At 39.8% G+C, this 14605-nt stretch overlaps 1 protein-coding gene across 1 annotated transcript in view; it reads left to right on the forward strand.

Moving 5' to 3' along the window:
- Positions 1-14605, forward strand: part of LOC120752097 (potassium voltage-gated channel subfamily KQT member 1-like) — a 411281-nt gene that overhangs the window by 34333 nt on the left and 362343 nt on the right. Inside the window, exons 7-11 of the mRNA XM_040062756.1 lie at positions 4474-4614; positions 9499-9609; positions 9912-10007; positions 10800-10928; positions 12072-12234. Of these exons, the coding sequence (XP_039918690.1) occupies positions 4474-4614; positions 9499-9609; positions 9912-10007; positions 10800-10928; positions 12072-12234 (640 nt within the window). The remainder of the gene's footprint in view (positions 1-4473; positions 4615-9498; positions 9610-9911; positions 10008-10799; positions 10929-12071; positions 12235-14605) is intronic.

Consider the following 14605-nt stretch of genomic DNA (forward strand, 5'->3'; position numbering starts at 1 on the left):
AGCTTTTAAACAGTTTTTCTGTATGAAAGTTCATTAAGCAGGAAGAGTTTAAAAGTTTTTCTGAAGACTTTAAATATTTCCAGTGAACATTTCTTTTTTGAGCCTTCATGGAATTCCTTTATGATTAGCTTTATCAATATAATAGAAATTTATATCATTAGTCTTTAAGTCTTTAATCTCCTCACACTTTGCAGGGCTAATACTCCTAATTATCTCCACATCCCACTTGTAAGGGTGATTTACTTATTCTTACAAGTGTAGATTTTTTCTCCACATATTGACAAACAGTTACAGATTTCCACACAGACATTTTTAAATTTTCTATTTAGAAAACTGTTTTTCTGGGACAGAGGATGTGCTGCACTTAATCCAAGCAAATAATTTAATACTTAAAGTCAGTTTTCTTACTTTTGTCTTTTTCCCCCAGTACAGTAGGAACTTTTATGTCACGATGGCTGTGCAGAAGTGATGCACACCAAAGTGCTGTGGGACAAAGCCTCCTTTCATACTGTACAACAAGATGACTTTTAATGCTCCAAGTCTGTGTGGTCTTCATTTATTATGCTTGCATTGCCTGGGTATCTTGCTAGGGCAGAGCTGATATCCAAATAACTTTCCCAGCATTTGCTACCCTTACTGACAGAGCTGTTTGAGAACATTTTTTCCTGTGGGTGTTCACAGTTTTAGTCAAAGAATCAGGAAATACTATCTCCAAAATACAACACTTAAATCTTATATGTCACAGGCATAAGAAAGTTCAATTATTTAAAAGGAAAGAAAAAAAAAAAAAAAAAAAAGCTTGGAAAAGTGAATTTATGAGTAAACGCACCTGAAGTTCTGCTTATCCAAAGTGATTATGGTGATAAATAAAACTCCACAGATCTGTAGTACTTATCCAAGCAGATCACCCACTAAGACATTAAGAAAAAAAATACCAAGCACACAGTTCTGTATTGACATTGGACAAGTGTGGCTGAAACCCTAACACGGTACCAAACAGAAGGAAAAATGGAACTTTTATTCCTGTCCAGCCTCTGAAAGAAATTTTTGTTTAAAAATAAAAACCCAAAACAAAAACACCTCAGCTTCTTTTTCTTCACAGGCAGAGTAAAAAGTCCTCATCCATTTTTGGGGTTTTTTTTGCATTTGATACTCTTTCAGAAAGAATGGGCTCCTAAAGACTTAAGCAATGTGAGAAAATAAATTCACATCTTGGTGCACTGTGAAACAGCAAGTACTTGTACCTCCTTGGGCCCAGAAGAGCTTAGTAAATAGTCACCAACAATTTCCATGTGTTTTGGAATTTTACATATAGCTCAATTAGCTCACTCAGGCCCAGTTTGGCTGGGATGCTCTTCTATTTTCAGCAGGTTGAGCTTATATACCAGCATTTCTTGCCAAAGGCAACAAAACATGAGTCAATATCACATGTGGTGGTGGAAAGCCATGGAGAAATCCTGCAGCTTGCTGAAAAACCAAGTTAGCCACTCAAGCTCCAGCTTGTGATCCTCTGTGTTGGTTTTACTCCCTCCTCACCTTGCTTTGTGAGGTCTTCCACTGCTCTTAGTTCAGGAGGGATTCTCATATTTTTTCCAAGTGTTGAACTTTGTATTGTGTGGTCTTTATTTTAACGGAAAATGGAGATACAGCTGAGTTTAAAAAATGTGCTTGTTGGAGTCCAGGGCATTTCTTTGGTTGCCCTGGAGGATTAGAGACCTGGGCAGGGGGGGTCTGGGGCCCCAGCCCAGAGCCCAGGGCTCAGAGAGACACTGGATTTGATTTCAGTCCATGGGAGAGGCTTCTTGCACTGCAGGAAGCATTGCAGGCCACAAGAGTGTAAAAATAGTAGTTTAGTATATCACAAGGTGAAAAAACAGTGGGTTTGGGATTCTTGGCATTGAAGTGAATGGGGCAAGATGGAGAATTTAGGGCGTTGTCCCTTTCTTCTTCCTTCTTGTTCCCTCACTCTATTTCTGCAGTGACGTTGGCACAAAGTAGTTAGTGAGGATTGGGTCAGAGTAAAGATGACCTTTTTAGTAATAGTGATAGACATTGGTAATAAATAGTAAATAAAGAATACGTAGCAATTAGTATAAAAGATAAGGACAGCCCAGAGACAGGAGGAGTCACCAGATGTCCGAGCCGCAGCAAACATCTTTCGGACACTGAGAAAATTGTAAGATAAGAACTAATAAACGAAGCATGTAACCTTGAAGACTCCGTCTTTTCCTACGTTTGGCACAGAGCTTTGCAGAGGGCCAGGACTCTAAAACCACCTGAATGCCGGGGAATTTAAACTCCCGCAAAAGAAACACCCAACATGTGCTGACTCAGCTCTCTCAATATTCAAATTTACCTTTGTGCGTTTCTTGTTCTTGCTGTTTCCCCTGTGTGTTTATGTGAAAGTCCCTGCTGCCAAGAGCCACTTTGTTTTAGGCAGCACTCTTTATTCTTAAGCTCTTATCTAATAAAACCCACATAAATGTGTGGTTTTAAGGCCTGATGCCTGCAGAATACTCTGTTTTGTGATCATGTCTCATGAAGTACATGTTATTTGAAAAGCTTCTGACTCTCGCTTAAATGAAGTCTGCATGAGATTGCTGACATTGCTCTTAATAGTTAAATGTAGTCTCTCTATACACGCGGAACATGGATTGGTGACATTTAGAGTAAGTCCAAGGCAGTTGCATTTTCATCTGGCCCTCACTTAAAAAGAATTCTGTCTTTAGATGAATAGTACTGGAGCTGAGAGGTGCCAGTGGTGAAATAAACTCAGTAGTTCTGTTGATATTTCAGCCACTTTGAAAGGATTTCATAAGGCTCTGCTGTTTTCCTGCCTGCTTCCAAAAAAAGCCAGCACTTAGACCAGAATTATTCCAATTATCATCCACAGTCAATTGTGTATGTTAACACAAGGAGCTTTTCAAAACAAGTCATATCTACAAGCACACAGTGCTCCATTATTGTGAGATAAAGGTGACCAGCAGAGAAACTGCTGAAACTCCAGGGTTTATTTCCTTTTCAGCTGCCTTGTTTAGCAAACAGGCCTGCAAAAATTAAGGCTTAAATTAAAAGACTTGGCCATGGGCAAGATGAAATACTATCAAAATTCATTATTTAGGTCATCATTAAATGATTAGAGGAAAAGTGCCCGATTTTCTTTGTGCCAAGGCTACTTAAAGGTTCCCTGAACCCAGATTTTAATTAGTGCTGTAGGAGAAAGAAGAATAACTATATTTCCTGCTGCTGAATGTTGGTACTTGATATGAGGACTACCTTTCCCCAGAAAGCTCTTACAAGGAAATGAAAAGAAAGAAAGAAAAAAGAAAAAAGAAAATCTGAGGGAAGCTTGATGATAAAATCAAACCTTCCCTTAGAATGAGTTTAAGAAACATGGGTAGAGTATTACAGAAAATCTGTGAAAATCTGACATACTCTAAAAGTAGGGGCAATCCTTCCTAGTCAGGTTTTAATTTTAAATGGATCATATGGAACCATTTTAATTCCCTTATTGTCTGGGATCCAAGGAGAAAAAAGTGACTGTCAAGAACTTAAGGAAGATGCCACTGAAGATGTAACACATTGTTTCCTGATAAAGATGGCCAAATTTGTGCAAAGAAAATAAAGGAATAATGCATGTAAGCTTTAAGTAGTTAGAATGAGCTGTTTTCCCTCAGAACTAGGTATTGGATGTCACTGAGGGGCAGGTGGATATCCCATTTAGCACTGTTTTCAAAAGCTTTACGTGGTTTTGCATCCATGACAATGCACATTTTGGCTTGTTTAAATGCACTTTTTTTTTTTTTTTTTTTTCCTGAAAACTGAGAATCCTGTATCTAAGTCACAGCAGGTCTGACACAACTGTCCTGCCCAGAAATCCTTAGAGAAAATGATATATTCACAAGGATATATCATCATGAATCCTGCATCATGCCCTCACAGAAGCCTGCCCTAGCCTTGTTCTTCAGGACTGAAAACCTGACATCTACCTAGCATATTTTATCTTAACATGAAACTGTTGAGGCATCACTATTCAGTCTAAACATCAGGTACACAGGTTCACTGCTCAGGTATGGCCACAATCAGGAGATATGGCTGCTATTTCTCAGTGCACTCTTCAGAAAGGGCATTTCTAAAGCTGCTTTGCTACTTTAAAAATGTTTAGACAATTAGTATTTTGAATAGACAAAATACTAATCATGGAATGATTCCCATTCCATAATTAGGAGAGATGTCCCACTCTACATTTAGCTGCCCCAAGGATCAAGCCCAAAAAGATGGCTTTTTGAACTATTTAGCCTGGTATGAATAAAATCCAAGTCAATGTTTTAGCTGTTTTACTGGAGGCATATTAATTTTTCTACAGTGATGCAAAAACCCCAGTGTTTTACAATGATAGAATATATATATATATATATATGTATATGTATAGGATGAAAACCTCATATGCTTGTTTGCTTTCTCTTTCAAAAGGAACTCATAACCACGCTGTACATTGGATTCTTGGGATTAATTTTTTCCTCCTACTTTGTTTATCTTGCCGAGAAGGATGCAGTTGATGAGGATGGAAAAACAGGTTTCTCCAGCTATGCTGATGCCCTTTGGTGGGGTGTGGTAAGTCCTCACCAACAAAATGTGTGTGCAAACAGGGCCCAGGATTTTCTGTTCAAGTTGTGATCTTTCTAGAAAATCTGGCATTTCCTTCTTTGCAGAATGTATTTCTGTAGGGAAGCTTGATAATCTCTTCAGAGGGATACAAGAAGGGATATAAGAAATACAGTTAAATTATTGGGGTATTAAAATTTATTGTGAAGCCAGGTTAGCAAGTTCAAGGACACTGAATGCTTTCAGATATGAAAAGTTCACATCTCAAAAAGAGTAAAAATTCCCTTCAAAACCTATATAATTTCCTTTAAACCCTACTTAGTTACCTGCAAAAGGTGCATAATCTTAAGACATATTCTATACATGAAAGTTGGGTTAATGACTCCTTTTTTTTTTGGTATCTTTTTGTGTAAAACTCCCTCTCTCAGTAGTGATTCAGACCTTGATGCAGGTTATAGGTTCCTGGGTTTTGTTTTTTATCTTTAACTTAGATTCTGCATAAGTCTCTGCTTCAGTGAAGTACGTAGAATTATAGACCACATTACATGTAGCCTGAGTCACCACTCTGTAAGTGGTTCACTCTAAAAATATTTTAAACATTAAATTCCTGTCACTGGGTTGTCAAGTATTCATTTCTTCTGTAGAGTATCACCTATGGCTGTCCTAAACAGTACAAACCCAGAAGAATCTAGTGAAAAAAGAAAAATCCAATCAATGGCCAAATGGACCTGATGATCTAAGGTGCTGGGAAGCAATGAAACCATAAACCAACCCATAGAGATATCACTTGTTAAAGTCCTCAATGGACATGGGATAAAATGTTAAGAATATGAAACCTCATGGTTATAGATGTGAAGCAACCTGTAGCTAGTGGAGGAAAATAATGAGTGTCTCAGAAGTATAGATTGTGCTGCATTTTAAAACAAAAATAATCAGGGTATAATGAAAAGATACCCCATGCCTGCTTTAAGGGAACAAAGCAGTACTCTTATTCTCACTTATTCTTCCATTATTAGAGCAGTTCGCCTCAAACACTAGTGGATCACTTTTAGCATCCAGTTCTATCCCTGTATATTCATGCATAAGTAATTCCTGCATGTGATAAAAATTTCATGTGGACCCAGACTCTTCCTGCCTTTCCCTGGTTTTTTTGGGGTTTTTTTAACTCTAGTTTTCCAGAGTTGCTTCATTAGCTGCATTGAATATTTAGGTATGAATTAGAAATACTTCTTACCACTATAAGCCATTGCATTGATATGAGTAAAGAGTAAAAAAATTAAGGTTAAAAAGCAGAGTGTGTTTCTATAAGAGCATCTTGGACTTTTGGAATTTAAAAGGAGTTGTGAAGACCATCAGAGAAGTTTAAAAATCCACATTACCTTGTTGAGATAGATGACTTGGGATCTGTGTTTCAAAGTGTGCGGATGGGACATGCAAAGTGTTCAGTGGGTTTTGTTATTTTCCAAAACTTGACTTGCCTTGTGTGGCAGCAAGATAAAATCAGCTCCTCGTTCTCTGGCTGTGTGAGGAACACTGATCAAATTGTTGTTTAAGCTTTTCAGGCATCTAGGTCTCCTCAGCATTTAGTGAGTCACGGTGCAGGTGCAGTCACAGCTGGGAACAGGAACAAAGGACAAAGTGAATCCGCTTCTTTTTCTTTTCCTTTTCAAATCTCCTGGAATGCAGAAACACAGATGTGGAGTTACTAGGGAGTGAAATTTGATTTTTACTTTTGCCTTTCAAAACTGAGCCACAGGGAAAAAAAAAAAAAAAAATCTTGGTAGCAAGTATTTGAAAGTCTTACGTGTCTGACAAAAACCACAGAGTGTATTATGGGGAACGTTTTGCTTTGGGGAGAAAGTGCAAGCTTGCTGAACTTGATACAAATGACCTGAAAGGTATAAATATGGGGAAAAGAGAAAATAAAGTGTGAATGAGAGTTGGAATAAATTGCTAACTACATTCACCTGCTTCAGTTAAATACAAAGTTGTTTTTTTTTTTCCTGGATTTGGCAGGCAAACAGATTAAACTGCAAAGACTTGTGTTTTACGAAGCTGTTCTCAGAAGTTGTAGCACATAAAAGCACTTCCAAGAGCATGGTCAGTCTGCCAGAATTGCAACCTGTGTCACAGCAGTTGCCCTGTCCCTTTTGGGTAGTTTTTTCCTTGAGGAAAGAAGATCACATAGGAGACTTCTCTTCTGTTGGCCCTCCCTGTTTGCCTCTTGCTGCTGGTAATGATTATTTGCCTTGCTGCAAACTCAGCTATTCTGTACCACTGGACTGGAGTTAAATACTTGCTCCAGTAAATTGGTGTTAACTGGCACAGGTACTTGGGATCGACTGCTCAGAATTTCCAGCAGTAAATTTCCATGCCAGAGGTAGCAGTTTGAATCCCTTTATATCTAGTGTGGTTTTTTGAGGTGTGCAGTGCTGACTCCTCACACCTGAGGACACCTGCCTGTCCTAAAACATCTGAGCAGCCCTACTTGACTTTACTAAATCAGAGTTCTTCCCTTTCTGAGGCATCCATGTCTGTGGGTTCAGAGCCTGTGTTAGAGCCTGTGCACACAGCTGGAGCATGCCATCCTAAATCCCTCTTACAAGAAGTGCCATTTTCCAGAGCCCAGCTCTCCAACATTCCCTGCTCGGAAATACTGATAACTTTGGGACGTACAAGTAGGGGAAAAAAAAAAAAAAAAAAAAAAAAAAAACCACCAAACCACCAACCTGTTGTAATTAAGAAAGCCAGAGAATTGCATTGTTTATAATCCTTTCCATGCATTCAATGTGCTAATTAAATTACCAACAAGGAACTCTGTTAAGGTAGCCAGGGAAAAACTTTCTGAGACATATTCAGGCACCTGCAGCAGTCTGCCAGCCAAGTGCCTGCTGTGGAGGCGGAAAATTCGTCTTTTCTGTGGTTGCAGCTTTCATACTGTCTTCCATACTTACACTAAGTGTAAGTGCATTACTGCAGTTTGTTTTTAAGTCCTGAGTGCTGGAGAACTTAGGAACAAAACCAACCAAAACCACCCCCAAAAAACCAAACCACCGCCCAAAAAACAAGAAGCCTTTCATAAGAAAAAAAAGAGAAGAAGAAGGAAGGAAAAAATCACAGACTTTGAGGAGTCATGTGGATACACTGAGGAGCTGAAGTGCTGTTAAAGAGACAGAGCTTTAACTTCCTCTGCTGCCCAGAAACACATGCTGCATTTCAAAGTTGAATTTTGGGGGGGTCTGATTTAATTTTGGGGACTGACAAACTCGTGTTTGTCCTGCTGGTAGCACACAGCATCTGAGTCACTTGACCAGCCACATTAAATCTGGACAAACACCTGGCAAGGCAGAGCTCCTGCTGAGAGCAGTTTGCAGTTCAAAAGAGCAATATTCATTCAAGGATATAGCTACTACAAAGTGGTCTTCATCAAGTGGAAAATTCATGATAAACATAAACATAACTATATTTTTGGAACTTGGAAAAACTAAGTTTGGTAGTAGTTGGTAACTTTTGCCCTGCAAATCTTCCAGCTCTGAGAGTAGGAGGAAACATATTCTTCCCATGCCTTTATTGCTTGATAGTTTCTTCTGAGAAGACTATTTTTGCACAACATCTAAGCATTTGTCAGCAAATTTTTCCATAAAAGGCAGCCTCTTTATAGTCAGTGTAAATTTACATATTCTTTTAAGTCTGTTTTGGCTGTGTTTCTGCTACCATTCAAGGCAAAGTGAAGGGAGGGGGACTAGGTTTGGGGCTGGTATGTCCAAATAAAAGTACATTTTTTCTATTTACAGTTCTCCCCAGTGGTTAGTATTGATGACAGAGCTCTTCTGTTCCTCACCAGAAGCTTTTCACTTCTCAAGGGTCCGAGCCATGGTTCTCACACCATTTTATGGCAGCATCAGAGCTCTGAGGGTGTTGAAAACCCAACACCCCCATGGCCAGGGTCTCTGTTTTAGACCATGGTCTGTGAGTCTTATCCTGCTGTGACCATGGTGCTGAGGCCTCTGTCAGGTGTGTGTTCCTGTGGGTTCCTGCTTTGGGATCAGCTGATTATCCCCTCCCATTGGGCAGTAGGGGCTCCTTGTTACATCACAAACCTTTCTGATGGACCAGCCTCCATCTGGACCCTCTTTCCCCCCTGCACCAGGTCCTTCCTGACCTCTGGCCCATAACAAATTCTCTTTCATCCTGCTGGGGCCCTTCAGGAATAGCCCCAAACCTCTGTCCCACTCAGGTCCTCCTGCCTCTGGGGCTTTTCAGGGCTGGCCTGCCACCCAGACCTGAGGGTGCTAATTGGCCTAATGACCCTGACCAGCATGACCACACTGGTGATGCTCCACGCACACCGAGGGGCAATATTTCAGCACAGGAGAGATTGTCTGTAGCTCAGCTGCAGCTGTGTCTAGGTATGGACTCCCTTAATCCTGATTTCCACCCATGGGATGATGCCCTGCTGTTGTCTCCTCCCCTTAGGGAGTACCTGGCCCTGATCAGCAATGATCAGAGCCAAGTTTAAGCGCCTTGTGGCTAAAACACCATTCTGAGTGTCCAGGTCCTGTATTTGTGGGGGAGGAAGAAAGCTAAGCACAGGCCTCAGCTGTGTTCAGGTCTAGCTCTACTGGCAGGTTGACTTTGGGAGATGACACACCTGGAATGGTTGGTTGTGTGTTCCTCCTCTTGCCATGGGATTCAGCAGGGATGGGTTAGTTCTGTCCCTTCTCCCTCCTGTCAGCACAGGTTTCCTTATCCCTAAATCCACACACTGTTGACTCACACCTCTCTCCTGATTCTTCACTAATTACTTTTCCTTTTTGTTCTTTTTCCTCATGCTTTTTGGAGGAAAAAAAAAAAAAAAAAAAGCACTAAAGCAGGTGTTTGCTCCTGGTGCAGGTAACTGTCACGACAATTGGCTACGGAGACAAAGTTCCCCAGACGTGGATTGGGAAGACAATAGCTTCCTGCTTCTCAGTGTTTGCCATCTCCTTCTTTGCCCTGCCAGCGGTAAGTAGAACTTGAATCTCTTCCTTAAAGGTGTGTCCACCTCTGTGAATGCCTCTGCCTCCTGCATCCTGTGGATCACAGCAATGAGCACGTACTGTTTATTGAAGTTACATGATTCCGCTGGTGATCTGCTCAGTTTCAGATTTATTTGTTGGAGTAAGTAGAACTCTGGCAGTGTTTCTAACATTTGAAAATTCATTTTATAAAGTCTTATTAAATGTCTGTTTATTCCAGGAGTGAAGTATTTTATTTAGGTATGCGAAGCTATATACGTGTCTGACTGGTGATTTTGTTATGTTTAGGGTATTCTGGGGTCTGGTTTTGCCCTGAAAGTACAGCAGAAGCAACGTCAGAAGCATTTCAATAGACAAATCCCAGCTGCAGCTTCTCTAATTCAGGTAAGGCCACAGCAGTAAAATACTAAAATACCTCAGAGTTTATTGGAGAGGGAGTATGGCCCGGAAGTTCAAGTACTGAGAATCACCATTCCTAAATTCATTATAGATCTATAACTTGTTTTTAGCCATTTTTTTTCATTTTGATCCATGTCAATAAGCAGAGAAAATGAGATAATTGCCTCTTCCTTTCTGGAAGCTGTGCTGTACCTGATATTCACAGGCATAATGACACTAATGACAATAACACTGAGTGTGCGGAGTGAAATACTAAAAACAAAATAAAAATCTTCATTAAAATATTTAATTCATAGCTTCCTTTTCATATTAAGTCTTGAGCATCTGGCAAATCCTGATTTAATGAATACAAATGTGTACAAATACACGAAAAAAACCACAGCTGTTTTTAGAAAAATCTCCCAGCATAATATTCCGTAAGATAACACAAAGAATTAAATAGCACAGTGCACAAACATTCAATGTGGCACAGTGCAGAAAAAAGAAAACAGCATTCAGCGGGGGTTGAGTTTGATTTATTTGGTTTTTTGGTTTTTTTTTGCCGTGGGCAGAGTTTGATCCCAGCTCGTGGTGGGATCACTGCAAGAATACACTGAACATCTCTGTGTGATGCGTGTGCGTGTCCTGCTGCAAACCGCATCCGCCATGGTTGTACTGTAGTAGGAATGGTGTTTGCCTGGACTGAGGGGTTTGTTTTCAGTTGGATTTGCTGCAAAATTCGCCACGCAGGACCCCAGTGACTGCTCCTGCACTGAGGTTCTGGGGGTTTCTTCACAGACCCTGTGGCGCTGCTACGCAGCAGAGAAATCCTGCACCTCCACGGCCACCTGGAAGATCTACGTGACAGCTCCCGTGCAAAATCCCAAAAAGTCTCCAGCGCCATCTAGTCCTGGTCTGAGAAAACAGGTGACAGCACTGGCAGGGCTGGCTCTCTGCTTGCTTTTCATTTTAAATTATAATTAACTTGCCAAAAGCCTCGTGAAGCGCCTGAGCAGTTTGGACACCTGAAATACGTTTATTTTCCTCCTGTCACAGCCCAATTGGTTTTGTTTTCATTAAAATATTCTTGAGGAAAAATACACCTTCTAACTAAATTTGCCTTGTTGGTCAGACAGGTACCAACTGTAACTTCTTATTTTGAGGTCTTAAATATATATTGATCCCTTTTTGCATGTTGTAACATTTTGTTCTCTAAAGGACTCCTATTTTTTTTTTCCCTGCTATAAGATTCTGAAATCTTCGCTTTTAGAAAGATTTTGATGCGTGTCAGTGCATCCACTGTCCACAATAAATACCTATTTCTACCATTTTTCCCCCTCATTTAATTTTGAACATGCATTTGTTTAAGTGCTGCAGAGCTGAACAGAAGAAGGAATTCCGAAATTCTGAATGTAGACCATAACAAAGTAAGAAATGGCTTAACTTTAGATCAAGTAGCCTTGTCCCATGTGTGAATATCTTGACCCAGCTGCTCTTTGTGTTGATCCAAACCTTCATTTTTCATTTTTAAGTACCAATTGCAGTGTGTTTATTAGGCTGACTTTAGACTTCTAAAATCAGGAGAACTGTTTGGAGGCAGGAGGAAGGACTTCTCCTGGTGTGCCTAATTTAGCATGTTTGGCAAAAGGTGACGTTTTCTTTAGCTGAAGAGGCTGCACAGGGCCTACTTCAGAGTTCAAAGTTTACAGTTATGTTTAATTAAAGCTTTAGAAAGATATTCCAGACAAGGTGATATATGTTGAAGTCATTAGAATTTTGTGTGCCTTGAGTTTTGGTCCTGATTTGAGAAATTTTACTAATGACCTTATTTTTCAGAATGTTTCAGTTGCCTTCTGAGAATCAAGTTCTTACCAGGTTTTAGTTGATAATTCAGAATCAGACACTTTAAAACTATAAACAAAGGTGGCAGCATTTTCACTGAATTTCAGTTTCATTCTTTAAATAAAAAGCATACAACCTCAAGTGAATTCACTGTACAGTGAAGCTCACATGTGCCCTTGTCTGTGTTTGATAGCATCTCCTGAGATCATTCCATTCCTACTCTCACAGGCCAGAAGATACAGAAGAAAAGGGAAGCTGGGCTGTGGGAATGGTTCTGCACCTGTAATAAACCCAGGAGAAAATTCCTTGTCCGTTCCCCAGATCACTTATGATCACATTGGTGAGCAAGAGGACAAAAAAGATGTGTCTTTCTACATTGATGAACCCAAAGGTAATTTACTTCTGATCAGTTTATCATTTTTTCAAGAGACAAACTTACAAAGAGTTGACGTGATGAAGGGAAAAGTTCTACTAAAAAACAATTCTAAGCTAATCAGTAAATCAAGTAAATCAAGATGCCTCCAACCAAGGATGGTTGCATAACAAAAATAGGGGGACTCAAATTTAAGGAAGTCTTTAATTCATATGGTGTGAATATCAAAGGAGCTTTCTTTGTTCTCCATCAAGTAAGATGTTGGATATATTGTTCATTCTTCTTTTTTGAATTATTTCAGAAGTGGATGGAAAGCTTTCTCAGGTCTACCCCACCTTTTAATTTTACCTCCTTTTACCTCTGAAGGAAGGAAAAATAAACCAGGAAAAATATTTCTACTTTTCTTGCAGCACCTTCTTAAACATTGCGCAAACATATTGCAGTAAGAAAAACTCTCTGTTTTAATGACCACATCAACAAAGAAGTTTTGATATGTGTTTTTTTTTTTTCCCCTTGCTTAATTTAAAATATTGTGTGTTTATATAAGCAATGGTTGTATTTCAACGTGAAAACTGTCTGTATTTCACTGCTGAGTTAAGATGCTTGCTTCATTTGTAAAATCCTTTTTGTTTTTTAAATTAAGTTTGTAATGGAAATGTCCATATAAAATGGTATTGTTTACTATAAAAGAAGGTTTTCTGGAAAGGTGATTTTCTCCTTTTGTGTTGATTTTCTTTGTCTTACGGGGTTGGGACTCTGCTCTGGACCTGCTACCTCTTGAGCTCATAGTCTGAGTTCTGCTCCATACCCAGAGGCATCTCCAGTGCTTTTTAGGGTTCTGGGAGAGCACATGAAGGTTATGACATTTATAACCCAAGTTTCTGCTTTAACTGCACATCTCATAACAGAGTGTTGTGTTCATTCTCAGCGTGTTTATTGGGCTGGAGCAGCTTCCCCTGCTGACCGTGTGACAACAGGCTTTGCTGAGCGTATTTTGGTATTGTGACGTGATGGATGGAAGCAGCAAAGTGTCGAGCAACTGGCAGCAGTCCTGGAGGCCACAAAGATGTTGGGGACACTGCTGGCTGTACTCAGGACTCTGCCAGTGTATGTTGGTTCACTAAAGCTGTGTTCTCTCAATGGTCATAGTTAATCTGAGCAAAGCTCTGTGTCATAGCAGAGTCCTGAGACAAGCCTGTATCTTTTTTTGTCTGATAGGAAAATTAAAGAATTTTCCCTACTTTTTCTGAAAATGTTTTCTTCTTGTACTTCCATTACAGCTGGTCAAATTTATTCTGAGAGACAGCCATGCACATTATTCCCTTACCAATTAAATTTTTTCTAATTTTCATTTTCTTTCACGTTTTGCCTTTGCCAGTGTCAGGGTTAAATCACACTCAATTTGATTTTCCTGATTCATTCCTTCTTTTGCAAAGCTTCCAGGAATGTACCTGGCAAACTCAGTTGCTCAATTGACTGAACACTCTTGACACCTCTCAAAAGTTTAAACCTGATTTCTCTCAGTGAAGTTCTTCTTGCCAGAATTAATAGGCTTTTATTCCTGGGAAGTGGAAGTACTAGGCTTCAAGCCTGTAAATGGGGGCATTTTCTTCCTGTCCAAAAAGCTGAAAGTAGAAAAGAGAAGATCATAATTCAAAAAAGGTAATTGAAAGGGGTCATGCCAGTTTCTATTGGAGTGTTGCTGTAGTGGAACATTTTATTCATTGCTGGTGGGGCTGGATGTCTTGCAGATGATGGCAAACTGCAGAGCTGAATCAGATCACTTTTCTAGGCTTGACCTAGAGGAGCAGAGCTGCTGCTTTAAACCAGCCCTTTGCTGTTCTGGTCAGGTGTGAGAGAGGGACTGTAGGAAGGCCTGAAATAAATGCCTGTCAAGAACAGGCAACACAGAAACAGTCCCACTGATAAAATTCCTTGTTCTGGGCAGAAATAGATAGAAATGTAGTTCAAGTATCCTTGGAAAATGAGATACTTGCCTTAATTCAGCAGTGGCATTCTGTGAACACACATTTTCTCACACAAATAGAATTTTTCTAATGACATCTTGTTCATGTGTCCACATCCACCCATCTTACTCTTGGCTTGCTCCAAACTTGCTTAGGAAGCAGATCTTCCCAAGCTGGGCAAAAATGCTTTCTTTTATTTCCATGAAGAAGGCTGGAGAAAAGGGAAACTTTACAAAACAGAGATGATCAATGTTAAGGTTTCCAAGAGGTCTCTGTGCCTGTGGAATAAAAAACCCCATGTATTGGATAGTGCATAATATTTATTCACCAAAAGTGGTAGAATTATGAACAAAAACTTGATAACCTAAAATAAAAATTATTCCTGACCTCTGCAGTGTGCATGGGGTTCTGGGTGTGACTGA

This window comes from Hirundo rustica, chromosome 4 (genome assembly GCF_015227805.2).
Source record: "Hirundo rustica isolate bHirRus1 chromosome 4, bHirRus1.pri.v3, whole genome shotgun sequence".
Lineage (NCBI taxonomy): Eukaryota > Metazoa > Chordata > Aves > Passeriformes > Hirundinidae > Hirundo > Hirundo rustica.